The sequence below is a fragment of the Ursus maritimus genome, unplaced genomic scaffold (genome assembly GCF_017311325.1).
Source record: "Ursus maritimus isolate PB19 unplaced genomic scaffold, ASM1731132v1 scaffold_16, whole genome shotgun sequence".
In the NCBI taxonomy this organism is placed as follows: domain Eukaryota; kingdom Metazoa; phylum Chordata; class Mammalia; order Carnivora; family Ursidae; genus Ursus; species Ursus maritimus.
In genome coordinates, this window is record NW_024424008.1 from 55,552,477 (window position 1) to 55,579,548 (window position 27,072).

Below are 27,072 nucleotides of genomic sequence, written 5' to 3' on the forward strand. Positions count from 1 at the left end.
CTTAGAGTTACGTGACTTGGTGAAGAGGACACAGCCAGTGAGTGGCACAACTTCACTGGGAACCCACCCCTCCTATGACTGAGCCAGGTTGGATGGATGTCCCTTGGTTTCCAGTGGACAGAGCTGTGTCAGATGGCTCTGAAGCAGTGTGGGGGACAGAGCAGCAAGGGGGCCTGGGCTAGGGAGCCGTAGTCAGGGGGTCAAATGATTGGGTCCCTGGGGCCTGAGCATGTGGATTAGGATACACAGTGGCAGGAAGCTTCCATACTGGGAGGGAGTCAGTGGCCTAATCCCCATATGCTATGAGGTGGTGAGCCTCACTACTTTTCCTTTGAGAAGCTTCATGCTAGCAGGTGGGTGGGTAGTAGGAAGGAGGCCCTCTTCATATTGTATCGTTAAATAGCATGGGTGTCTTCTCTCTTCCCTGAGAGAGTTGGCCTCTTTCTCCATGGGTGTATGGACCATTGGAACCAGTGTCCCCCATATTTAAGCATGATTAAGCCTTGCCATTTTGGTAGTGGCTAGGGGGCAAGGGAGGGGCTATTGTGTTTCAAAATGGAATAAACAGAAAACCAGTATTAAAAGAATGAAGAGGTTGTTTAGTGAGGCTTGAAGAAACTACAGGTGTTTCCTCCTGTGTTGAGAACCAGTGACCCCTGGGAATTGCATTTCCCGTTGAGCAGGGCCCATGGCGGACTGGGTCCTGCTGACATGCCTGTGGTATAGAAGCCTGAATAGGCACCATAGAAAACCCAGAGTTTCCAGGGGTCTTTTGGGCTCATCGTGGGTGTGGAGGGGTCCAAGACTTGACACGCGTGCTCGCACGGCTCACATCCACGGACGTGTTCACCCTCCCCACGTGCATCACACTGCACTCTGGGGCTGCATCTGGATGACCACGGCCTTCTGTGCTGTGTCGTTGTTCAGATCCAGCTGGCTGGCTCCGTGAGTCAAGCGGCCTACAGCCGGGGGGCCTCCGAGGGCGCACACAGTGGGGTGACAGGCAGCCTTGCTGAAGAGAGAGTGCACCCGTGCCTGGGGTGGGAGGATGTGATGACGCGGTGCCCCCGCGCAGCGGGAACTCGGGCCTTTAAAAAGCTGAGGAAACAGCCTCTGAGCGAGCAGCGGCTACACTGGAGGAGAGCACACCCAGGTCTCACATTCAAGAAGCCAAACTGTCTGCTTCAAAGAGAAAAGGCAACATCCTGTCACAGGCCATGCTCTGGCAAAAACGTAAGTGGTTTGGCCGTGGCTGTCAGAGCCGTGTCAGCACAGGTAGGCACCGGAGCTCACCAGTGAGCCTGGGACTTCTCAGAGAGGATGTGGTCGTGATGGAGGCAACAGGGGTCTGGGTCCCCAGCCCGGGGAGAACGCAGGGGTGAGGTGGGCGATGGAGCCCGGTGGAGAAACCAACCTGTCAGAGGTGATGCTAATTTTCCAGGCGGGAGGGGAACGAACTAGTGTTCCAAGGTGGGACAGCTCATCGTGCCTCCGCTGCGAGGCATGAATCACCGTGGTGAGGAAAGGCCAGTTCATGATTCACCCCACGAAAAGCCAAATGTGACATTGGTTTGGGGCCGACGGGGGAAAGCCGTGGAGTCCTTTACATGACTGGCTTTATTTTTCATAAACAGCTGCTCTTGACCTTATGGTTCCAGTCCTTGGGCCTGTTTCTCTCTGAGTTACTTTGGTTTCTGCTGAAGGCATGACTTGTTTCTGTGAGTGCCCTGGGACAATGTGGAAACCTGGCTTTGGCAGGCATGTCTTCACTCGCTCCCGGCCCTGCCTCTTGTCATTCTTCTTCGCGCTCTGTGGCAAGGCTCGTGTGCCCCCGTGCAAGGGGGCAGCGGGTTTATCTTTAACCTTCATGTTTATCCCTGGGGTTGGATGGAACAACTGTGAACTTTATTTTCCATTATGTGGGATCAAACAGAGACTCATGTTATTAATAATTGAAATCATACAGAGAGTGTCTACAACATTCCTTTCTTGAAATAACAGAGTCAACTCGACAGCCTCATGGGAGTTGAACCTTTTTGGGGCTCAGTCCTGTACTTCCTCAAGAAAGAAATATCACCAAAAAATCGCTCTGTCTTTTCAAAGGAGCTTACGTCTTTAAAACGCCTTTTAATGAATTTATGTACACCCTGCTTCAAGCAAACTTAATATAAGAGAATCTAGATTTACAGGAAAAGATAAATTGGGGAGTGTTTGTTTATTTTACAAAAAGATATTCTCTTGGAGGCCTTAAAGTTCTGAAAATATGCTTTCACCGATTAAAACATAACTTACAGTCACTTTATCACCAACTCATTGTTTCCTTTATTTCTTGTGTAAATTCTCTGGGATTGAGCTTGTTAATATATAATTTGGAGGAGTGATTTCAAAATTTCTCCGATTGTGAAGTCTCATTGTTTGATACTGGCCAGATGCAATTTTTTTTTTTTTTTTTTTAACAAAAAGAGATGACTTTAATTTGGGCTTGGGAGCTATGGAATCCTTCCAAGAGAATTAGAGATATGCTAATATGGGTGGGGCGCAGGGCTACCTGAAGGGTAGAGGAGAAGCAGCCTGCCCCAGGGAGCGCAATGTGGCTGAAGGCAGGTGGGCACGGCTGTGTTTACTGGACGCTGCTGAGTGTCGTCTGCCCTTACACTTGGGCTGAATTGGTGGGTTTTATGTGAGCTCTTGAGGAACTTTTGCCTTGGTTCCTACCTATTCAGAGCAAATCACTTTCCTTTTTTTAAAAATTGTTCATTATTTTTAATTTTTTAAATCTTTACGTTTGTCATATGTAAAATGGGGTAAAAATAATAGCCATTCCTCAGAGCTACCCTTCCCGTGGTAAGCTGGGGCACCACTGAAGTGGTGTTGGTTGCTTCGGTTTTGCTTCAATGCCTGAGATACGGGTGGCTCTCTTCCCTTTGTGAGCTACCGTATTCCCCACTCTTGGTTGTGCACTATATTCTTCCTTAATTCCTCTTAAGAGATTAGCAGTTTTTTTTTCCCCAAAGGAGATGCTGGAGGCATGTTTCCTGCTCACACTCTGGACGTCAGTCAGGTCCAATAAAATTCCATCCTTAGGGAGACCACATTGTAAGCTCGTCTGTGGAATAACTGGGTGAACGGTTCCACATGATCAGGTGCACACAGTCAAAATTCTCTTTAATTATCCTTTGGCACCTTAAAGGAATTTAGGAAAGGCCCTGGGCACTGGACCCATCCCCTTACCCGGGATCTGAGTAGAACCTTTGTCCAGGGGCAACGAGGGGACCTGGGTGCCTAGACCCTGTGGGGAACGAGTAAAAACAGGGCAGCATTGTCAGCCCACTTAGAATCACCTGATGGAAGGGCAGAGTTTGAAATCAGACACCAAGAGTGCTGAAAAGGCACTTTCTTTTTTCAGAAAACACCCTCGGGCCATGATCTGAAATGACTGTACTATGGTGTTCTGGAAAGGGTTAAGAAAACATCCACTTTGTAAATGCTGCCTCCTCCCTACCTGGCCCATGATCCCTGTCGGTGGACCAAATGTGCACACTGACTTTGGTTCGGATCAGCTCAGAACCGCTGGCGCACAGAAGTGGAAATCTGTGAGTACCACTCACGGTTCTGAGCTTTGCTTGACTGGCCAGTTAGATAAAGGAGTCACTCGGCCAGCAGATTCTCCTTCTGGGTCCTGGACTTGGTGCTGCAGGCCCCACGCGGATGTGAATCCACAGCCACTCCAACAAGAGGCCTTGTTCAGGCCAGCTGGTCACAGCGCGGCAGAAACGGCCGGTGCGATCGAGTGAGGCAGGTCCGGGTTTGAAAGCTGGCTCTGCGGCTTAGTAATTCGACCTTCGCAGATTCTGAAAAATCTGCAAAATGGGGGTTTTAATGCTTGCCTTACGAGGTTTTAGTCGGAGCGAAAGTAGGGAGCGTGGGTAGTGTCATCAAGTGTCCGGATAGCGGTGAGGGAGCACCTTCCATCCCGTGGCACCTCCCCTGTGCCCATCTGGAGGGATCAGGGTTCCTCTAAATTCCTTCCTGTCTATCCATTTCCACACTTTGATCAGAATAGTTAAAAAGGCATGATCAAAATATTCCTTAGTGAGAGGATCTTTCAAATGGTTTTCCAAGGGTGTAAATCAGGGGTCTACAGACCACGGTCTGAGTGCCAAATTGGCCCCAACCCCCATTCCTGGAAATAAAATTTTATTGGAACATGGCCATATCTCTTTGTTCACATGTCGCCCGGGTCTGTTTTTGCTACAACAGAAGCGTTGAGTAGGTGCCATGAGACTATATACATGGCCTACAAAGCCAAAAATATTTACTATCTGGTCCTGCATAGAAAAAGTTCGCTGACCTCTGGACTAAATGATTTGGGTCATACTTTACATGCTCATTTCCGTAGGTTTCTCTGCATCCTGGGGTCACACAATGCCAAAACCAGTGGGAGATAAAACTTGCAGTCAATTGATTGAATGATTTGCATAAAGCCAAAATCTGATTTGATTGACTTCTTCCTTAACAGCTATGGAACTGTGTACAATAAACTCAACACCATTTGTTAGAAAATGAATGAATCACATGACTGCTTTTTATTGTTGTTATTTGTGTAAGGGAAAGATTTACATGATAATGAAAGGCAGGCTGACTTTCTTTGAATTGGCTGCTTGTCTTGATGTCCCGTAGACATGGCCCCAGTGTGCAGGGAGGCAGGATAGGAACAGGAAATAGTTATGATTAAACTATTACAGCATGGATGTAGCTTTGCTTTCAGACAATTTCAACAGAGCTGAGGTTCCCAGACAGGTAAATTAGGGTCTCAAAATTCTCATTCACATAGAACTCTGGATTTATTTCAGGGTTTCACTAAATAGCCAATTTTTGTAGGGAAGCCAAAAATTTGGTTAAACATAAGGAAAACCTGTAATAACCCTGTAATATTTGAAACCCTATCACTTGCAGAAACTCAGGCAAACTTATAACAAGAAGTAATTTAGGTCTGTCAAGTACCTCTAGCGTTTCTGTTGTGTGTTACCACCTTTGTCCACTTAATAAGCACCTTTACTTCGCACCAAGTTTATGTATTGATTCAGTGGTTCTTGTTGATAAGGACACGTAGGGTCTAAAGGACAGACACAAATTCACTAGCACAGAAGGAAGTGAAATAAGGGACAAACATCTACCAAGCACACAGATTAGTTGGTGAAAGAGCAATAATTTTCAAGGTGGACACTTTACTTCCTTCTCCCTGTATTTACTAAAGAAAAATGCCAACTTTGTTTTTCTCTATACCCAGAAAGTTTGCAAGCCAGAGGTTTGGAAATCTCTCTTCCAGTTCACATCTGCAGATCTGTTCTGTGGTGAGGAATGAAAAGAACCAAAGTTGTCTACACTTAATTAGCTAAAAATCTGGACATTTAATTCACTTAGAAGTTCTGTAAATTTTTGCTTTTAAACCTTCCCAGTACAAAATAAAGGTATCAGGTTCTTTCCCCCCTCTGACTTCTTTCTAAAGAAGTTTATTTTCCTACTAATGAAGATGTCCACCAATTTCTGACTTTGATCCAACCAAACCAAAGTTGGCTGATTGATTATCTGCATACGTTTCCCGGTTATGAAATACTTATCGATGTTCTAGTTTTTTCTTTTTTGTAGAACAATTGTTTGATAAGAATGGGTCTGCCAGGGATGGAGAGGCCTTTCCTGGAATCTTCTTGTCCCGATTGTGTGATACTATGGACAAAGCATTGTTCTTGCAGGCAGGATGTGGAGTTGACTTTCCAATCTACAGGTTATTAGGTGCGGGGCTTTGGGCAAGCCGCCTAAACACTCTGGGTCTCAAGCATCCCAGCTGTAAAACGGGAATTGCCTTTACGTGGCTAAGAGGCAGGGAGATTAAACTTGATCCAAGTTCTTTTCCAGCTATAATTGCTGAGCTTTCACGAGGGCTTATACCAAATAAATCCATGTTTCAAACACAAGTCTTTAATCTAACAGAAGGCATTCCTCCATCAGCACAGAGCAGTGCTTTTCAACCTTGGCGACATGTTGGAAGGCTCTGGGAAATTTAAGAAATATTAATGTCCAGGTCCCAACCCAGAGGTTCTCATTAAATTGCCCTGGGCATTAGATTTTCAAATCTTCCCAGACAATTTGAATGTGAGGCCAAGCTGAGAACTAGTGACCCGGAGGTTGCAGGGAAGGGCTTCTAATTTACCTTTGGACAATTCACCCGGCGCCCAACACGTTCCGTCCTCTCCATAGGAACACGTACCAGCCCTGGGGCCTGAGTACTTACTCAGCGCCCTGCGCTGTACCAACCGATCTGTTGCATCAGTTTAATTGCATTTGGTTGCTAGTGAAGAGACCCGAAACAAGCTGGATTTAAATAAGACAGTGGTGTACGTTCTCTCGCATCAAAGTCTGCAGTAAGCCATGCAAGACTGTCTACAGAGTGCAGGGCCAGCAACGGCTCCCGTTACTTCTGTTTTCTGGTTGGCTGTCCTAGGCATGTGGCTTTTGTCCTCAAAGCTGTTTCATAGCTGCTACTTTAGCTCCAGCCACCTCATCTGTGTTTTAGACAAGGAAGAAGAGAAAAGAACAGCAAAAAGATCATGCCTTCCTGCTGCCCCCACCACCACTACGGACGTCTGCCCGCTGTGCCGATCTGCAAGGGAGGATCATGTCACTGTCTAGCTGGTACATGACTCCCCCCCCCATAACGTGGGGGTTGTTGGTAAGGAGGGAGAGGGCCGATGTGGGGTGCCGCAGTGGCCAGTCTTTGCCACCCTTTGGATGGATTATCTCATTTAATCCTCATAGAAACTCCAGGAGGCAGGTTCTGGGTTAAGCTCCATGTCATAGACGGGAAGACTGAAGCTTGAAGATTAGGTTAGTAAGTCAGCCTGAATATTGTCTTACGAAGCTGTCCCGTGTCTCCGCCGTGGGCCTTGGCTCACCCACAGGGCGTGGGAGGGTGCTCTGGGTGAAGGCACAGGCCTTCCACGTCAGGCAAAGGAGTGGAAACCCAATGGCAAAAATGAAGCGGCCGGCTGGCGGATTACTGCGCCGATGTCACGGACTCAGTTTGATGCGTGTTTCATCTGACTTACTGCGAGGAATAAGGTCTATGCAGCTATACCTCCTCCACTGGGCTCTCTGCAGATTTCTCGGCTGCAACCGGACGGCTCGAAGGGGAGACAGCCACTTAGAATCGTCTGCCCCCAAACCCAGCCTCTCTGTTTTCTGGGCAGCATGAATCAAGAGCCCTGTGTGGCAGCCTGAGCTGGGACCCAAGGCTTCTGCCTCCGTGGTGCTCCTTTCATTTTGAACTGTCTAGACTTTGGAAGAGTCAGGCTATCCCTTCACGCATGTGTGCATGTGTGTGCACGTGTGTGATGTGGCGTGGAAAGCAACATATAGAGAGCGGGGTTTATTTGGAATTAGAGAGTGGTGTCTCTGTTCTTTCTATGCCATTAGTGGTTTAAAGCTTAGCCTCTGGGGCAGGCAGATCTGAGTTTGAATCCTAGATTTAATGCCTCACTGGTTGCACGGTCCCGGCAAGCCCTTCTGCCTCACTCTGCTGCCACTTCCTAAAGCATCTAACGGGACCACAGTTTTTACCTCTTTGCTTCATGGGGCTGTGGTAGGTGTTTACTACCGTGCTTCGCATTAAGCCAACGCTCAATAATAAATATTAGTTACTATTCTTATTTTCCCGCTCTCTCTCACTCTACCTCTGAGAATAAAACTTATGCCACTAATTATAGATAGTAATTTCTGTCGCCTCTGAGTTCTGCATTTCTTGTGAAACGGCAGGGCGTACATTTCCAGTCTTGCAGCTTGTGGTGGGTTAGTGATCAGGGCTAAGGCTGATGGCTAAGATGGCCATTCTGTGACCAAACTTGGAACTCGGGCCACCATTTTCTTCCACGCCTCATAAGGCAGCAGGCTCGTACTGACTGACAAACTGTGTTTGTTTTCTTCTAATTCACAAGATTGGGCTGAGGTGTTTATAATCTAGCTGTCAGGAGACTGACCCTTGAATTTTGCAAGAAATAGCACAAATGATACCGAAAACTGAAACAGCAATGTGCTGCCTTTCTTAGTAATGGTTTCATGAGTATCACTTTCTGGGAAGAGCAGGCAGCCAAAGAATTATAAACCAGAGTCATTCTCAGACCAGGTGTTGGGACCAAAAAGGATTTGACCACACTTAAGAAAAGCTGAATTACTTTTTAATCCTCTAGAAAGACTCATAAATTTAACTGGAAGATAGGAAGTGTACAAAGATTGTTATCACTTTCCAGGACTGCGAAATGCCGGAGAGATAGAAAAAGGAGAAAAAAAGGGAGGAGAGTGAGTTCAAAGCAGGAGCAAGTTTTAGTGCTGGATGAAGGCAACACTGATTCAGGAAAGAAAGGCATAGAAGGAAAATCAACAAACCCTTTGTTGTCCCATGCATGCATGCATCCACTCAATAATGGAATTATTCTTAGTAGAAAAATCAAGCACTGTCATAAATTGTCTTCAGCGGGGGGGTGGGGGGAGACAGAATCAGGGTGTCCTGAAGCATATGGCATTGGGTATAGATCCTCAAGGATAAATGATAGTTAGACTTCTTGCTTAGATCTGGGGAGACGAAGAGGCATATTAGGATATAACATATGAGGATTGGGAAGAAAATCCAAGGATGTCTAGGTGTTTACAATATTTTTTGGCACAAATGTCTTTATTCAAACCAAACCTACAGTACAACTCCAATACAAAAATAAAAATGGAGCAGTTCTGGGGGGATATTGAAGCTCTGATTGCTCATTCACACCCAGACTCCCCTGCTTCCTTCCCTTTGTTGGTAACTACAGGGTCTCCACTGTATTCCAGGACTTTCAGATCACTTCTTGACAACCGTGACCTGGAACAATTCTCACTCCTTCAGCCAGATCCCTGATAGCTGCTCACAGGTCCTCGGTTTAAATGCTTCTGGGGTAAAGCCCACACTCCTAGAGCAAAGTGAGTCACTGTGAAGCATGTTGTATTGGGCTCCACAAAGCTTTGAAGCTGTGAAGGTCATGTTTTCAGTCTATGTCGGTGTCTTGTGAACAAAGCAGGGGTATGTTCCTCAAAGACTCAACTGGTGACTCGTTTCCCAGGCTTGCTCTTCTAACAACTGCTTCAGGGCCCTTCACAAGGAAATGTCCCCACATCCTGAGACCATTAGTTAGTACATCAGAGACTTGGCAAAAAAGCTCATCTTGACTGGCAGTTACGTCTCACATCATGAACCAATTAGGAGGGCTGACTTCACTCACGTGGTCTATGCCCTGGGTCGCCACAAGCCTTGGGGCTGGAGCACTTAGACCCGACCCCCAATGTGTAGCTGGTGCTGGGTCTGGAGAGTCCTTCCTCCAAGGAACTGGTCAGGAAAAGTTGATTTCTTCAACAAGAATCTCTTTGGTGTGGAAAATCCCAAACTAGATAGTTTAAATCAAGGAACAAACAACTGCATTTCTTCTCCTCCAGCTGCCTGACTGTAGGTTTCTCCTGTTCTCAGACTGGTAATTCTAGATTCAGGTTCTGGGTCTTAATCTCACAAAGAAAGATATTCTGTTTCCTCCGCTCAATCTCTTCACTCTGGTGCTAGCTTGCTATGGAATTTGGATGGGCACCTTGGGTTGGCTCACCCCCAATATGGTCTCGTGCTCTTAGTGTAGTCCCTCTCTTTCCCCATTCTGATCCCTGTTGCTCTCGATAAAGCAAAAGCAATGCCCAATATTTCCGCCAGAATTTTGCCTTTCTAATAGTTGATAAAACTTCCCTCCCGGACTGCCAAAGAGTCTTCCTGTGTATGTTGCCATGTTTCCATCCCATGTGGGATATGTGCTCCTAGGTTTCTAGCCCTTTGGAGAAGTATCATGACTATGGCCTCAGTCATGGCCCTGGCCCTGTCCTTTGGGAGATACACAGAAGTTCCTTGAGGGGCTACATCTGAGGTCAAGACAAAGGCATGCCATCTTACTCTGTCTGCCTCTCAAAAATCTCTAGGTGCTCCTGCCTGGAGTTGTCCTTTAAACATTTCACTCTGCCACAGACCCGCTCCTCTGCTGGCTTCTGAGGAAAGAAGTCCTTCTGCTCAGCTCATGGTATCGTTGCAGGAGGCTGATGCTAGGATTTCGATGTCTCCTGTCCAGGCTTGTTCTGTCTGCAAGTGAGATCTTCGACCAGGCTCTCTGCAGCATCATGGGCCCCCTGTCTCCTAAACATGGCTGTCCTGCTGCTTGAGGACACCAGGCCCAGGTACCTGAGGCATGACTTCTAAGAGCACAATGAAGGCAGGTTGAGATAGGCCTTGCTGGCAGCAGAAGGCTCTGGGTGTGTTGAGGATAGAAACACTCAGTACCAGGATATAGCAGGACAAGGGCAAGTTAGAATCACAACACCAGGCCTAGCTACTTCTCTGATGAGTGATAGGCTGAGATCACAGGAGAAACAGCCATTTGTTGAACACCTGTTATGTCCTAGGTGCTTAAATGTGTTAATTTCAAACAATCCTCATGATAATCCCATGAAGTGGATACCATTACTCTCATTTAGCAAATAGGGAAACTGAGGCACATACATGTTAAGTGAATTGCCAAGGATCACACACGATAAGCTACATAGTAGGCTTTCCAAACTAGGTCTGTTTGAGTCCCAAACAACATCATACCACTTCTCAGTGCCAAGGATTTTAGGGTTCCATTAGATGCTTCTTCCCTTCCCAGTGGAAGTAAGTCCACCCTTAGATGGAGGTGGGTTCTTACTTCACGGAGAACAGTTGTAGCCTGACTCAAAAGCGCCTACAGATATGAGCCTCAAGAAGTTAGATGTGAGACAGTGCGGAACCTCTGGAGCCAGCTGATTTCCATCTTGGAATTGGAGTTCCTAGGGTTGGTCTTCCTCTAGTGGGCTGATCAGCCAAGAGAGGAAAGGACCAGCTGGTGAAACGTCTTTGGGGTTCATCTAGGGTCCTGAGGCTGGGGATGAACCCTGAACATCTGGGACTACTTTGTCTGTGTTGGGCAAGACTCACATTCATGGTGTAGGCTGAGCCTCACCCCAGACCAGACTCCCTGCATCGAAGGTGGAACCACTACGCCTCTCGCGTTCTCCTCTTTACATACCCCTGCAGACTGGGGACCCCTGCTCGCTGCTCATGTGAGTCCTACTGCATCAAGTGGAGGTGGAAACCAGCCCAACCAGCCAGGACGCAGCTCTGCCACACTTTGTGATTCTAGGTCTGCTGATGCATTTGTGTAATTGATGTCCACCCCACTTGACTAGATGGTGAGCTCCACAATGGCAGGGACCTGGTTTACTCTGCTTAGCAAGTATTTGTTCAGGGCATGCTCTGCCAGGGCTCTCCTAGTCTTGTCCCCTACTCTGGGACTCAGTGTATCTCAGATGGGAGCCCTTTCTGCTCCGGTGACCCCAGTTTCTGTAAGAGACGGGCAGATGCAGCTGGTTTCTCAGGTGGACCTATCCACTGTCATTTCAGTCGAAAATACCAAAAATAAAACTTTGCGGGAAATTGTTCAGGTCTCTCAGTTCTCGTCACTCATGTGAGCAGACTGCTGGTAACCTTCTCATGGACTTCTTATTCCTCTCTCAGATGGGAAATACTATTTCTTGGGGAAATTGGTGGTCAAGGGAGATTGGATCAGGGTGGTCCAAGCCCAGGCTCTGACATGAAGAAATGAGGGTCAGAATGGGGCAGGGAACATTTGGTGACTGACCTCTGGGGGTTACCCAGAGAAATAAATGGACTTGCTCACGCAAGGGGGCAGGCAGGCAGTGAGGCAGAAATGGACTGAGCTTGGAATCAGAGGTCTTGGGTTTAGCTGATGACGCAGCTATTTACAAGTGAGGACTTGGACAAGCCACTTAATGTCTCTGCGCATCGTGTTCTTCATCAGTGAAAAGGAGGGTGAAGACCTCCCCTGCCTATTTCAGAAGTCGTGGCAAGGCTTCAGATGAAATCATTTGTGTCAGGGCTGTGTGAGTCACAGAAAATCATGCAAAGGTGAGCGTGGTGATTTCTGAGTTCCTGGGGGTTAAGGTCGTGACCAGGAAACACAGAGACCTTTGGCAGGCATGCATTCAACGCGCCTGAGTCTTCACGAAGAAAAGGCAGAACCCTGACACTGTCTCTGGGAGTAGAGAGAGGAATCCAAGGGCCTTGTGCACTCTGCTTATTCTGCAGAAGGTTTGGAGGGAGGTGGACACATGGTGTGGAATGCACCGAGAGCCCCTGGGGGAAGGATGTCTTGGCAGCAGTGCCTGTGAAGACAGTCTGAAGGCACTGGCACTAGTGGCCTTTTAGCTGATCTCACGCAAGGTCATGGAGTGGGACCTCCAGAACTTTCAGGATAATCCAGGTAATCCTGAGGCTATGGAGTGGGAACGCCTCAGGCAGGAACTTGGCGGATGAGAGCGGGCGACAGGTAAACTGGCTCTCTCCTTAAAGCCTAACATAATCTGGGAGGAGTGTGTCATCACCCTGGGTGTCCATTCCAGGCTGTCCGGGGCTTCCCTTAAACAGGGATCACTTGGCTCCTAGACCCCTTTGCTCTGGGGCTCTGTGGTTCTAAGACTGAACAAGCCTCTGTGGTCAACCCAGATGTACTTTAGGATCCTCCCCTGGCTCTTCTTTCTCAGGTTGGCCCACTCAGCTCTGTGGCTCTTCTCTATCCTTTCACAGTGACCTCCTGGGATCATGGTAGATCACTTGAGGGTTCTATTTAAATGATGATCGATCAAGTGATGGTTGATCACTGAGCTCTGTGGGGCTGATGGGAATATGCCTCTTAGAATGGGGACCAAGAGGGCAAATATCACTACTTTCCCCTTCTCTTCTCTGATCAGACCAGAGAGTCTGGGATCACCCGCCATCTTGGAGCTCTCCTGATGGAGACATCCCAGCCTACATTTCAAGACGCTATGGCTTTTACTCCTTTTCAGCTGCCCCAGCTGCCCCAGCAGCCTTACAAGCAACATCAGATTGTAATTCCGTTGAGGTTCCACTTTCCCATATCTTCTGAACACCTTTATTTTTTTTTTAAGATTTATTTATTAGCGAGGGAAAGAGTGTGCTTGCACAAGTGGGGGGAGGAGCAGAGAGAGAGAATCTTCAAGCAGGCTTCCCGCTGAGCATGGAGATGTCCCAGGAGCTCCATCTCAGGACCCATGAGATCATGACCTGAGCCAAAACCAAGAGTCAGACGCTTAACTGACTGAGTCACCCAGGCACCATTCTTCTGAACACATTTAAAGGCACTTTTTTGTCCATCTATCTTTTTCCACTCTACCCTGCATGTTATCCAGATTGCTAGAATATATGAGTGACGTGGTGATACTTGGTGGCTACAGAGCCCTTTCAGTTCAAACATTAGTGAATGGAAAGCCCGCATTTACATGCATATGAAATCTCTTTGTTGGCCTCCATTAAAAAAAAAAAAGTAAACTGCAATCTAGTGTAAATTGGGCGGGAGAGGCTTTCTGTAGCGTGTCAAGTCCAGTCTTTGGCCAAAGCCCAAGTTCTTTCTTCCTGTTTGGAAAAAAATCAGCCATTGTCCATGAATGGAAAGAACAAATTTGAAAACTTTGACTCAGATCTTCAGCAGAAGATGAACATTCACATTAGTGTTTCAGTGAAGGATGTGGATAATCCTTTAGCCGACCTGAGCTAAACTTTCCCAGGAGCCCTCAACTACCTTGGGCCGAGAACACAAACAAGCTTCTTTACATTAAAGTGAAAAGTGTCAGCAACTTTTATGACTTTGTTTTCAGTTAGAAGCTAGGACAAGTTTGTTAGCCTTAGGCTTGAATTTCTATTGTTCAATTATTTGGTTTTGGTTTTGCCACAAGAGAAAATTATTTTTCTCCTTAGAGTGGATTTAAAAAAAAAAATACTGATGTTTCAGCAGCAAAAGAGAATAATATTTACTGTGGTTACTTGGAGGGATCAATAGTGTGCCATGTGTCCTTCTGGGCTAGGAAGGTTTTATCTTTCAAAATGGCCTTCTGTGGCTGCAGGCCACACCAGTCAGTCATAAATGGAAAGCAGTGAGCTAGATTGTCAAGATGGGTGGGATGGGTGCCTCTTCCTGGTTCCCTGATGATAGAAATGTAGGCATACCCTGAATCCCAACTAGCCTTTAGAGCAGCAATCCTAACTGGTGTTCAACTTACTGCCTGGCCCTGGTGGCTTATGGGAAATCTGTACCAGGACAGTAGCTTAGAGAAGAGTCTTCTTTCAAGAGGATCTTGGAGGCTGTTCTAGGAACACCCATCTGAAGAAGTTCTCTGAAAGCTGCCTGGAGAAGTTACGGTGATAAATGCCTGGCTGTTGGCTCCACTAGGAGTCATTAGGAGGGACCTACCTCCTTAGCCAAGTAGCTTGCTCACTGTGGTGTGAATGTGGTTTGCATGGGGTCATTAAATAAACAAGTGCTGAAAATTTTGCGTATGTACTTGGTGATATTTATTGTCCTTCTTCAAGGAACTGGAGGGCCATGTTTATTTAAATCAGTAGAATCCATATGTTCCCTCAGCTCGGTGCAAACAGGCACAAGCAGCCAGAGCACTGCCTAAAGTGACCAGTTGGCTCGGTCTGTCATGCTCTGTGCTCTCCGGAGGAACAACAGCTGTAGGACTCTTATTTTTGTGATGTGGAGCATGTCTGGGTGTGTGGCAGGGGGAACTGAAATGTCTTCTGCTGACTTTTTATACTTTCAGATTTTTTCGTCGCTCATTTTGGAAAAGGGAAGACCTCACTGGGGCCAAATTTATAGGTTTTTCTGTAAATGAGCTTGTTTTTTGTTTTTTTCCCCAAACTCCACTGGTGACTGACTTCCAGTGTGGGATGGTAACATGGCTGAACTTCTCACCCTGAAAAAGGAGATTCCTAGCGAGGCTCATGTTTAGGCAGGAAGACTTTTCTCAGTGGCGGACAGTGGATGCTCCCAGGAGACTTAATGGGCCTTCAAACCTCGAGATAAATGGTGAGCAAGCTTCAGGCTTTGAGGACATGCTACCTGGAGCTGCAATTTGATGAGGGGATTGTTAAAATCTCTGGTCAGCTCTGCTCTGGGACACTGGACTTTCATCCTTTCTACTTGTGTATTAGCATTTTGACCTTCTGTTTTATTTTGTCTCTTATTTTAAGAAATTATTTTAAGAATCTTAAAATTTTTCTTTCAAATATTCTAGTTTAGTTGTTTTAAAGCTAGCTTAGTTCAGGGATCCAGAAACTCCAAGGCAAAGCAATCATGATTTCAGACAAACCTCTTTTCCTATTCCAAATTTCTATCTGTGGTTTCATTTCTCATGCTGGTGGCGGTAGGGAGTGCAGTGTTTACTGCAGAATTAGCAACGTTTATAGTTGCTTCCCAAAGGTCGGTGTGAAAGGCACCAACTGCAAGTTTTGGCTTTGCAAACACACTTGGCCATTGGGCTCCTTTGCGGATCGTCCTGAGGCCTCTGATTCCGATGTGTCACGGCCACTTTGCAAAGACACTGTCGGAAGCACCGTCGCTCATGCCTGCACACTTGCGGCCAGTTGCAGGACTCCCTGGCAGCTGGTTGTGGACTCATAGGTGGTTAGGCAGGATCCTTGAGAGCTGTGGGAGTTTTGTGACTGCAATAGGAAGAGGTGGGGACTTAGAAACTGCTCTCCATATGGTCGTTGTGCCGGGCACACCTGTTGACACTGTGGGTTCTAAGGAAGTCCAGACATCAGTGGCTGATACCCTCTGCTCACAGCACCTCCCCCAAGCCCTCTTTGTTCATTGATTCGAAAACAACAGGAGGCAGGAAGCTGTCACTTGTCAAGATCCTGGAAATGCCCAGCTGGCCCCTTTGCAGCCAAGTGTTCGATGTGTCCACTTCCTGGGAGGGAGAGGGCTCAGGAGTCCTGTGGGCCCTTCCCCAGAAGTGTACATGCAAATTAGAGGGGGTTAGCCTGGTACCTGTCTTTGAGCTGGTCTGAGTTGCCGGCCTGTGGGAGTGAGCCTTTCTTGTCCCCCAGCTGAATTAGGAATGTGACCACAGTGCTCAGACCCCCAAATAACCCTGTCCCCTGAGTTTCTCTCCAGTGCATAATGCCTCAGGCAGTACTCTGTGCCTCAGAATAGCAGGAAACCCAATCGCAGACATGCATAGCTTGAGTGATATGGGTGTGAACAAAGCCCATGTGGCTGTGGGTGACTGAGAATGAGTGAGCAGAGTGTGGGAGGGCAGGTGGCCCTGTTCTCTGCCCCGTCAGGCCCCACCTGGGCTCCAGGGCCAACGCTGGGCATCATCGATCATGATGGGAAATGGCACATGGAACCTGTGCAGGGGTGAGGCTCCCAGAAGGAAGGTTACAAGGAGGGATTAAGGAATAGCTGGAAGGATGGGATGTTCATAAGACTCTACAGGAGACCTGGTATCTGTCTTCAGATGCTGGAAAAGGATCCTGCTACTAACACGAATGATAATATTAGCTCGCATTTACTTAACGCTTCCTCAGGGCAAGCTCTGCGTTAAGCATTTACCCTACCAGGCACGTACCCTTAGGATCCTTGCTGTGTCGATGAGAAGGCCGTTGCTGGATTATGATGGCGAGTTTCATCAGAAGACAATGCAAGGAAAAATGGTGCTTGTTACCATGTGGCAGGTCAAGCGGGGAGGAGAGCTTCCTGACGTTGTAGGTCCCCAGAGGAAGGTGGAAGTGGGCGGGGGAGGGGAAGGAAAAGAACAGGGACCATAGGTGGACGTGGCTTTGAGGGTATCCCGTGTATTACTACAGTGAATCCTCACAACCACTGTGGGAGACATGAATTAGTGAGGCCCAGGGGTGTTACAAAATCACCTGAGACTTTTCCACCAGTGAGCAACAGCCCCGATTTGAATACAGGTACTTTTGGCTCTCAAGTCCATTGTTAAAGCTGCTTATAGGAATACCGGCTCACAGGCAGTCCCGGGGCACTGGCACTGGGCTGGATCTCTCTGCTTCACACTCCAGTTTTGGCCTCAATTTCACAAGTCGGACCTGTTCCATTGCTGTCTCTCCCGCCAGATGCAAGATGCATGTGGGCAGGGCCCACAGCTGTGTTGTTCAGTAATGTGTTCTCAGTGCCCCGGGATATTGGAAAGAATGAATGAATACCAATAGAGATCCCTTGTTATGATGGAGGAAATTAAAAAGAAGATAATAAATCTCCTATTAGGATGTTAGAGGGAGATTCTTGTATTAGATCAGGGATGAACTATCAGTGGTTCTAACCCCGCCCGAGGTTCAGAATCTGAAGGACTTTTAAAATATAGATTCCTGGGCCCACATCAACCCCCCCCCCCCCAGGATCAGCACTCTCTGGGAGTCCGGGTATCTGCATTGTGAATCCCTTCCTGGTTAGTTCTGCCACTTGGCCAGGTTAGGAAGCCCCCTTGCATGCATCTGAGTCTGGGGTCTTCTGCATCATGTGTCCCTGGGGTTCTGTACGTCCCCTTCCCCTCTTTCTGCTGCCTCTCTCTGCCTCCTAGGCTTCAAGGCCAGGCTGTGCGTGTGCCTGGAGCATGGCTGGAGGACTGGTGCTGGGTCAAGCATGGGTTCTTATCAGCTGGGTATTTACTGAGCAAAGTTCAGCCAGGGCAGCACTATGGTTCCGGGTTTAATAGATACCCAGGCTTTCAGGCTTTTGAATCAGAGCCCAGGTCCCTGGAACCCTTATCGGTGGATGATAATGGACTCCCTGTGTGAGTCCCCAGGGCCACTGGTACTCATATTCTTGGCTGACCCAGGCCTGCCCTCCAAAGGCCCAGGGCCCTAGGCTGTGGGCCGTCTGGGTGGGCAGATTGTCACTGCCCAGCCATGCCTGCTGCTGGCTTGCTCTCCCTGGCCAGGAAGTACCCTGTTCCAGCTCAGTGCTTTGGTCTGCCAGCTTTGATGACAAAAGACATAGGGAACTTTCTCTCAGCAGCAAGGCTGGACACCTTCTGGTCCCCAGTATGTGGATCACCATCGGGTATGTGTCCTGTCCTCGGGGCCACAGAGAACCCAGGAACCATTCACTGCAGCCCACTCTAAAGGTCCGGGAGAGGTGAAGGGAAGATGAAGGGCAGCACATTTCAAATCATCATCCAACTAATTAATCAACAAAGACCTTACTGAGCTTGCTACTGAACATGCTATCTGGGAAGATATAGAGAAAGAAGATACAATATCTCACCTTGACAAGTTCATAAGCTAGTTAGGGGCATAAGAAATTTATACCCAAAGGATTACTAATTATCATATAGCAGACTGCAAATTTACTAAATGCTCCCTCTGTACCTGATTTTATACTGAGCACCTACCGGGCTTCTCATTTACTAGGCCAGCGACTCCTTATGACATTCCCTTGATAAGAACTTGCACAGAGAGGGTTAGTAACTTGGCCAGGATCACACAGCTAGAACGTGGCAGGGGCAGATGTCGAGGCCTGTGCCACCTGGACTGAATGCCTGCTCTTAGGCCGGCCTCTACCGCCCCCTATGCTGAGCACTACACAGTCTAAGAGGCTGGAGGAGGAAGCTACTTCTGTGGGCAGCCGTGGGCGGCCAGGAGGGTTACACTAGTCTTGAGCCAGGACGAGTCAGGAGGCTGAGCAGCGTGAGCAGGAATCCTGACCGTGGGAAATCTCAAGTAAAGACAACAACATGACATATGCAAGGAGCACAAAGAGAAGTTGGGGTTTATGTCCAGCCAGAGTAGGGGTGTAGGTAGCACTTAGTGTGCAAAGTGGTTGGAAAATGGGTTGAGCTAGCACAGCCCAGGACTTTCCATTGTCCATGATGTTTGCAGGCCTTAATCAATGGGATGGAAGGGAGCCATAGAAGGTTTGGGGCAGGAGGAGGGGCGATACTGGGGGAAACTGTCCAAGAAGTCTCGTGGGTCCTCCGTGTTCAGGCACAACTGAGGGGAGCGGGCACCCTGGGGTGGGGGTTTGGCTGAGAGGGAGATGAGCACCAGTGACATTGCTTTTCACAGCCACAGCTCCAGAACAAGCCCCGGCCCCACCACGGCCGTACCAGGGTGTCCGCGTGAAGGAGCCGGTGAAGGAACTGCTCCGGAGGAAACGTGGCCACGCCAGCAGTGGGGCGGCTGTCACCCCTACGGCGGTGAGGGGGCCATCATGGCCGGTGTGTGTGTATGCGTGTGTGTGTGGGGGTGGCGGGGTGTCCCACGGGGTCGGATGGGAGTGTACTTCTTTGCTCTATGGGATGCTCTCTGAGGCCGGAAAGCGACACAGGGCCATGGTGTGGCTGCTGGAGAACGGACCCAGGGTGGAACGAGTCAGTGACCCCCCAAGTAGGAGGGGGATGCTGGCTTGCTCAGCCCGAGGGAGCAGAGGACTCCCACATCCCAGCGTGAGCTGGGGGCTCCCCATGGGAAGGGAAAATGCCAGTTCCCTAAGTACGCAAGGTTCTTGCTAAACGGAAACACAAATTCCCCCAAAGTATGAGTGGTGATGGTGGGGCGTGGGGCGGGTGTTTTGCTCTCATAAGGAAGACTCTCCCCTGTACTCGCTTGCCCTGGGGCCCTGCAAGTTTTCTGCAGAGGGCCAGTTGGAGCTGGCTGAACACTGATCCTAGTCGTCCTTCTCCCTCTAGGTGGTGCTGCCCCATCAGCCCCTGGCGACCTACACCGCAGTGGGTAAGAGCTCCCACAGCCCTGGGGACGCCCCGCAGACCGCCATCTGGGTGAAACCGGCAGCTCTGCAATTTTCTTCTTCCCACAGGTCCTTCCTGCCTTGACATGGAGGTCTCTGCTTCCACGGTGACAGAGGAGGGGGCCCTGTGTGCCGGCTGGCTCTCCCAGCCTGCCCCAGCCACCCTCCAACCCCTGGCCCCATGGACGCCCTACACAGAGTACGTGTCCCACGAAGCTGTCAGCTGCCCCTACTCAGCGGACATGTACGTGCAGCCCATGTGCCCGAGCTACACGGTGGTGGGGCCCTCCTCTGTGCTGACCTATGCCTCCCAGCCACTCATCACTAACGTCACGGTATGTCACGCAAATGCATGGCGGCACCAAGCCACGCCAAGGGCACCCTTTGGAATGCGGGCTGACTTCCAGACCCCTGATCATTCCTGCTCCTGACCTGCAGGATTATGGAGTCGCCAAGCCCACCCTGTCCTGCAGGGAGGCCTGCTCATATTCTCAGTGACCTAAAATAGCTCCCACAAGAAGGCTTAGGACCTCTCTGGTCATAGACTGGGCTCCTCAGGGTTGGGGATTTTCTCCAGCGTCTCTGCCCCAGATCTCCCCTGCTGCCCCCAAGCGCCAAGTCTTGGTTAGAAGAGTAAGTTTTCAGTGAATGGGGTATCAGGTGGGGTCTGCACGGGGTCTTGTACCAGAGTCAGTGTCCTCTTTCTATTCAGATACCTCGGGAGGTGATTGTTCACTTAACAACGGGATTTTCCAAGTGATCTTAAGGCTAAGCGATAGGTGACACAACTTTTCTGAAAACTACCATTTTTTTTAAAGATGTATTTACTTATTTTTAGAGAGAGAGAGAGAGATAGAGAGCAAGCATGTGAGTGGGGGGAGAGGAAAGGGAGAGGGGGAGTCCTCAAGCAGACTCCCTGCTGAGCATGGAGCCTGATGCTGGGCTCGATCTCACGACCCTGAGATCATGACCTGAGCCAAAACCAAGAGTCGGATGCTGAACGAACTGAGCCACCCAGGCACCCCACAGAATCTACTGTTAATGAAGTCAGACCCACCTGCAGGGTAATGTTCTGAGTGCTGCCTCTGGCATCAGGTTGCCTGGGCTCAATCATTGTCCCTTCACTTAGAAGCTATGAAACCCTGGACTGAGTGACTTAATTTCTCTGAGCCCTGGTGTCCTCATCTGTGAATGGAGAATACTAACAAGAGGGCTGATGTCAGGATCAATTGGGATATGTGTAGAGGACTTATCATCGTTCCTGGCATACAGAAAATACTCCATAAATGTTATTACGGTTGATTAAAGTTGGCCAACAACATTAACCAAGAGCCGCCTCCAAGTGCCAGATGGGAAAGGAATGAAGAAAGCAAGAGAAATAGTTTTATGTGCATGGCACCTGTTTGAGCAAATGAATGGGAATCCCCCAAGTGTTCAGAGGAGAAGAGGCCTGTGGGTATAGCCGTATCCAGCTGCAGTTCAGGGAAGACTGCGGGGGCTGGAGCTGGGGCCTCATGAGGAGCTGCAAAGCCCACATTGATGTTGGAGCTTGCTTTGGTTCCCTGCCTCCCAACCATTTCCCTCAGGGGCTTAGCGTCATCCTGACGCACCTGCCTTTTATCACCATCCAGGCAAGGGCCCCCAGAAGCCCTCCTACCCCATGCCCCCCTGGCTACCCAGCAAACCAGCTGTGGGGCCTACATGATGGTGGATAGGAAGGAGTGAATTCAACACCTTTCCCAAGCAACTCATTTCCATATCAGGAGCCTTGGGTGGGGGTGGGAGGTGCCAGATATAACTGTTCCCAGTCATTTCAATCCCAAGGATTTCTTTCATTATTTATCTTTCATTAACCCCACCTCCTACTTTGAAAGGCTCTGTGTATCAAACAAACTCTATTTATTAAGAAATAATTTATTTGTTTTGCCACTTTGTAAATGAACTCATCAAAGCTGTTTCGAGCTACCAGTTAGCACTCCCGATGAGCAGGAGATAAGACCTTTTGTAGCACTGGGTTGATGGAATTCCATCTCTGAGCCAAGAAACCTGCCATTGCAGGTGACCTGCATGGGTTTATGACTCAAAAAAGGAGGATTTCCATGAGCATTTTTGAAGCACTGGAAAGAGTAAGGCTTTGTTGGGAGGCTGGAAGGCCTCGGAGACCCTTTCTAGCTCTCGCATTCTATAGGAAAACACCCTAAAGCCTTGCTACTCAAACTACCGTGCCTGGACCAGCCACACTGACCTGAGTGGACATGCAGAGTCCCAGGCCTACCCCACACCTCCTGGGCCAAAATCTACATTGTCACAAGATTCCCAGGAAACTGAAATAAGCTCGTCCCGAAATGACTCTAATGGTTTACTCTCAAAACACAGTGGCAACCAGACAGGGATAGGAGGGGGGAGCTAGGGGCAGCAGGGGGAGATCTGGGCCTCGCTCGCATCATTTCACGCAGAGATCTTCCTCCTCCACCTGCTTCCTCAGCTGTAGACGATAGTGAGGATCCAGGCCCTGTGTCTTGTGCAGGCTTCACCTCAGGTTTGCGGTGTGCTTGCTGCAGAGGGGAGGGGCACTGTTTGCAGGGCACCTGAGAAAATGGCCCTGGGAGAGCCGTGGGGGGCCCAGCTCAGAGACAGAGGAGGATGAGCTCGTGGAAGGTGCTGGAAAGCTCTAAGGAAAGCCTTGTTTACTAACAGAGCGGTGCCTCCCCAGTGTCCAGGTCTGGCCCAGAGCAGGAGGGAGGGCAGTGGAGCTATGTTGGCCCAGGTGGACCTCAGGATGTCAGAGCTGCGGTATGGAGCCAGGACTGTCTCGGTGTCCAGGCATGACAGTGGCCACCTTTGGGATACAGCTACCATGCCAGGGGACAGTCTTGTTTAAAACGGTGTATTTTCACTCATTTTTAAGACATACATTTCCTCCCACCTACATTTTAATATCTCTGAAATTGGGATGGAATGTATATTCAATTATATCTGGAAAAGCATCTCTAATTGGTTTAGCCCTATGGCACCAGTTCTATTTGTAACTCTCTCTACAGAAGAGAAAACGGACGCGTGAGGAAGTAGCATGAGCAAGGACCTGTAGCTAGTAATAAGGGATAGAGTCAGGGACCCAGCTGAAGTCTGTGTGGCTTCTCCCTTGGGGGAGACTCTGAGCAGGTGCAGACAGAGTCCCTGGGGGGAGCCAGCAGGAAAGGGGGATGGAGAGATCCCCATGAGGACAAGGACGGGCAAGGACAAGTGGGTCCCCCAGCGCTGCTAACCCTTGGTCCTGTGTCTTTCCCATCACAGACGAGAAGCGCGGCTGCGCCCACAGTGGGGCCCCAGCTGGAGGGCCCGGAGCACCAGGCGCCTCTCACCTATTTCCCATGGCCTCAGCCCCTGTCCACACTGCCCACCTCCACCCTGCAATACCAGCCTCCGGCCCCAGCCCTGCCCGGGCCCCAGTTTGTCCAGCTGCCCATCTCCATCCCCGAGCCAGTCCTTCAGGACATGGAAGACCCCAGGAGAGCCATGAATTCCCTGACCATTGACAAGCTGCTCTTGGAGGAAGAGGATGGTGATGCCTACGCGCTCAACCACACGCTCTCCGTGGAAGGCTTTTAGGGTGTGCTCCCGCCTAAGAATCCTGTTCCCTGAAACTGGGATTTAAAACAGGATTTAAAACAGGGAACAGGATTCACATCTGTTTGGAGTAGCCATATTACGACTACACTTGGCACCCCAAACTAGAGTGATAGACTTTCCCTCCTTCCCTTCCTCTCTTCCCTCCTTCCTTCCTTTTCCCTTCCTCCCTCCCTCCTTCCCTCCCTTCTATCCTTTCTCATTTGTTTTTCCATTTCTGTTCCTTTCGGAGAAGGAATTATAGGGATTTTAGTGATAATATTGATGCCAGTGCTGCAAACCTAAGACCCAGGTGTTTTTATTTCTGCCTCGTTTCATCCATTGGAGCAGGAGCCTGGCTGAGCTGTCTTCAGGCCAGTGATGCCCTGCCCTGCCCTCTGTCATGTTGAGATGGATGGGGTGTCCAGCGCCCCTCCAAGGGCCGACCCAATGCCAGAGTCCTTGAGCTGTCAGTCCCCCCAGTTGCTCCTTAGTTTGCTGTTCTCGGTGTGGCCAGATTTACGGTCTCAGGCAGCAGAGTCTCAAGGCCTGGGGCTCAGTGAGGCGGTGGGGGAGGTGGTCCCAAGAGAAAAGGGAACATCAGAGTGGGGCAAGGGCTGGGTCAAGGGACAGAGGAGGGAGGGGAACGAGATGTGTGTATATGGAGGGGGTAGGGTTGGGTTGGGTTGGGTTGAAAGAAAGGTTGGGCTGAGAGAAGGAGGGGCTGAGGACCTATTTAGCTCCAGATTACTGGCTTATTAAGAAGGAGAATAAACTTAAGAAAAATATTGGTTTAATGGCTGGTTTTGCTGCTCTGCTTGAGGATGCTTGCGAGGGAAGCTGGGCTCTTGTAATCAGGAGCATGAATATGTCTGACTGCCATCTCCCAGGTGCAGACCCTCTGTGGTGCTTGCCGGGGGCCAAGACCCACTGAAGCCCAGGGATGATGGGGTCCTCGCTTAGTGCTGCCTCACGTGCTTCTAGTGGGTCTTAAAAACCTCCGTAAGCCGCTGTTCTGTGGAGCCAAGGCCTCCTTCTGAAGCTCTGCCTTCCTGGAGGCTTCTAGAGCCTCAGCCAGAAGTACCGCTAGGTTTCATTTCAATTTTTACTGTTTCTCTGGGGAAGCTTCAGATTGGCAGGTGCTTGGGCGCAGTTGTTGCCGGGGGTGCAGAGCTGCTGGCAGCGGCTGTGTGCTTTGAGGACCGGCACACCTGTCCGCTGACACCATCATCAGCATCGGGCAGACACGTTCGTTGGTGGAATCCATGTTGAGGTGACAAACTTTTCTCAGAAATGATGGCTTCGTTGCCACATTTTCTTTCCCATCTTAAATAAAAACTCTAGAAAGTTGCCTTTCCCTGGATTTTTTCCTGCTTTGGGATTATTTTGACCCAGCTTTCTCAGCATCTGCCTAAAATCCCAATACGAATATTTTGAATTGTTTTTATTCAGACTTAATATTTAGATTTAAAAGGTTAAAATTTTCAATACCAAATTTACATCTTTGTTGGTACAGTGACAGTGAGTAGGCAAAGGAGACGAGGTCTCAGGCCTGTTGAGTTACCCAGAGAAAACACTATGCAAGATTTTTCAGCTTATTATTTGAGGGTTTGAGACAATGCAGAAGCAATCTCCACAAGGGAGTTTAAGTTGGCAAAAACTAGCATAGAAATAAAGTACTTTAAGTATTTGCTAAGATTTATACAGTATTTTTTTTCTTCTTATCTTGAAGTAAAAGGTCTTGGGTGTAATCGTCTCTCTAGGTTTCTTCCTGGGTTTTCCTGCTAAGATGGAAACATTTTAATAAAGATTTGCTCAGATTTTTCTTTGCTGAAGTGTTTTATTTCTTATCAAATTAATCCCCCTTAGCTTGCAGTCCCATGTCAGGCAGGGTGAGCGTAGGCAGGAGCTTACACGAGTATTGTTGACTTTGCAACTTGATCTACGGCAAGGGAAGTTGGAACTGGCCCCACTCGCCTGCTGGCCAGTTCCCGGGGCCGGAACATGTGAGGCCAGGAGGCTGGGTCTCCAGGAGAGCAGGGATCTGAGGCAATGAAGGAAAACTTTTAACTCTATTGCCCTTGGCATTATTCATGTTACACGGGTAAAGTCTCGTGATGCTGGGTGTTCAGAGGTAAGTTCAACCACTGGTGTTTCCACCTGTCAGAAGCCATCTCTCAGGGCCAGTCATCATCATGAAATGGAAATTCAAGAAGCCCACCAGTCCCCTCTAACATGAGTCCTTGGAGTAACAGTCCGGAAAGATCTTTTCCTGTGATTTTCTGAGTTACTAACAACTTCTGAGTTCACTGCCTTCACTGTTCATCTCTACTGGGATAACTTTTTTTAATAGTCCACTTTTTTTAAAGTCCACTTTTCAAAATTATTTGAGAGCAAGAATGCACACACAAGTGGGGGGGGAGGGGCAGAGGCAGAGGGAGAAGCAGACTCCCCGCTGACTGAGGAGGCGGACATGGGGCTCTATCCAAGCACCCCTAAATCATGACCTGAGCTGAAGGCAGACACTTAACCGACTTAGCCACCCAGGTGCCCCAATAGTCTACTTTATTCTGCCATATATCTTGTTATCAGATTTTGGGGGACAACAGTACCTCCAGCTACTTAGCTCACTTTAGAGTATCACCACAGTTGTCTTTTTACTTATTCTCTCTGTAGGTCATAAACCAGAAAAATGACATGAAAGGAAAGGTACTTGAGGTTTTTTCCCCTCTAGTTTTGTCGAGGCTCAAGGGTAGGGGAAGATCTTTTAAAAATGCATTTTGCATTTCTCACCAGCTTTCATGATATTAGTGTGAGCCACTGATCTGCAATGTGGAAAACGTGACTAGCTCGGTCTGGGTCCTCTGCCAGACTGTGACCCATGAAGCTGCCCATTTCTAGCGCAGAAGAGGCAGCAAGGAGAAGACGCATACGTAGTGAGACAAGGAAGCTGGGCCTCTACAAAGTAATAACATCTCCAAGAGGCTCAAATTCTCTGATCCTTCCTCGAAGTGGAAGTTGGAGACCTATTCTAAAGCTAAACACGAATTTCTTGAAATCAGAAATCATAGATAACTTATTTTGTAGTAACTTACTTTGCGAGCCAGATGTGAGGCACTCACCTTGCTGAACTGAAGTAAGGACAGCCCGTTGAAGGAATACGGATGTGTGTGATGCAGCCGATTACAGCCAAGCCTCCTTTCTTAGACTCGGAGACACACGATGCTCCTCAGATGCCTTTTTCCCTCCTGAATGCTTGCAAAGAAACTTCCAGAAGCTGGTGTTCTTAATCAACTTGTTAGTTCTTCCATGTACAGCTATGGCTTCCGTGGAAGGGCTTTAAAATGGAATTAATTAAATTAATTTCGTTAAGAACACTCAACATACTTCTAAGTGTACCATACAGTACTGTTATCTACAAGCGCAATGTTATACATGAGATCTCTACTCATCTTTCACAACTGAAATGTTACACCCACTGATTAGCAACTCCCTTTCCCCCCCTGCCTAGCCCTTGGCAACCACCAATCTAGTCTTTGCTTCTATGAGTTTGACTATTTTAGAAAAAAAAAAACTCCTATAAGTGGAATCCTGCAGTATTTGTCCTTCTGTGACTGGCTCATTTCACTTAGCATAATGTCCTCAATGGAGAAAGAGAATGTGGCATGCATACAGTGGATATTATTCAGCCTTAAAAAAGGCAATCCTACAATATATGACGACATTGATGAAGGGGTTCATT

At 48.6% G+C, this 27,072-nt stretch overlaps 1 protein-coding gene across 4 annotated transcripts; it reads left to right on the forward strand.

Annotated features, from left to right (window-relative positions):
• The first annotated feature begins 763 nt into the window (after positions 1-763).
• On the forward strand, positions 764-25,150 carry POU2AF1 (POU class 2 homeobox associating factor 1). Of its 4 annotated transcripts, XM_040631239.1 has the most exons (7): positions 764-1,233; positions 3,407-3,593; positions 6,575-6,693; positions 19,043-19,194; positions 19,666-19,708; positions 19,794-20,059; positions 23,019-25,150. In XM_040631239.1, the coding sequence occupies exons 2-7, from the start codon at positions 3,532-3,534 to the stop codon at positions 23,331-23,333; spliced, it is 957 nt and encodes a 318-aa protein (XP_040487173.1). In that variant the 5' UTR covers positions 764-1,233; positions 3,407-3,531; the 3' UTR covers positions 23,334-25,150. The 4 variants fall into 4 exon arrangements, with proteins under 4 accessions (XP_040487173.1, XP_040487175.1, XP_008688320.1 ...); XM_040631240.1 differs by lacking the exon at positions 764-1,233 and having other exon boundaries at positions 3,434-3,593; positions 19,043-19,173; XM_040631241.1 differs by lacking the exons at positions 3,407-3,593; positions 6,575-6,693 and having other exon boundaries at positions 775-1,275.
• The last annotated feature ends 1,922 nt before the right edge of the window (positions 25,151-27,072 follow it).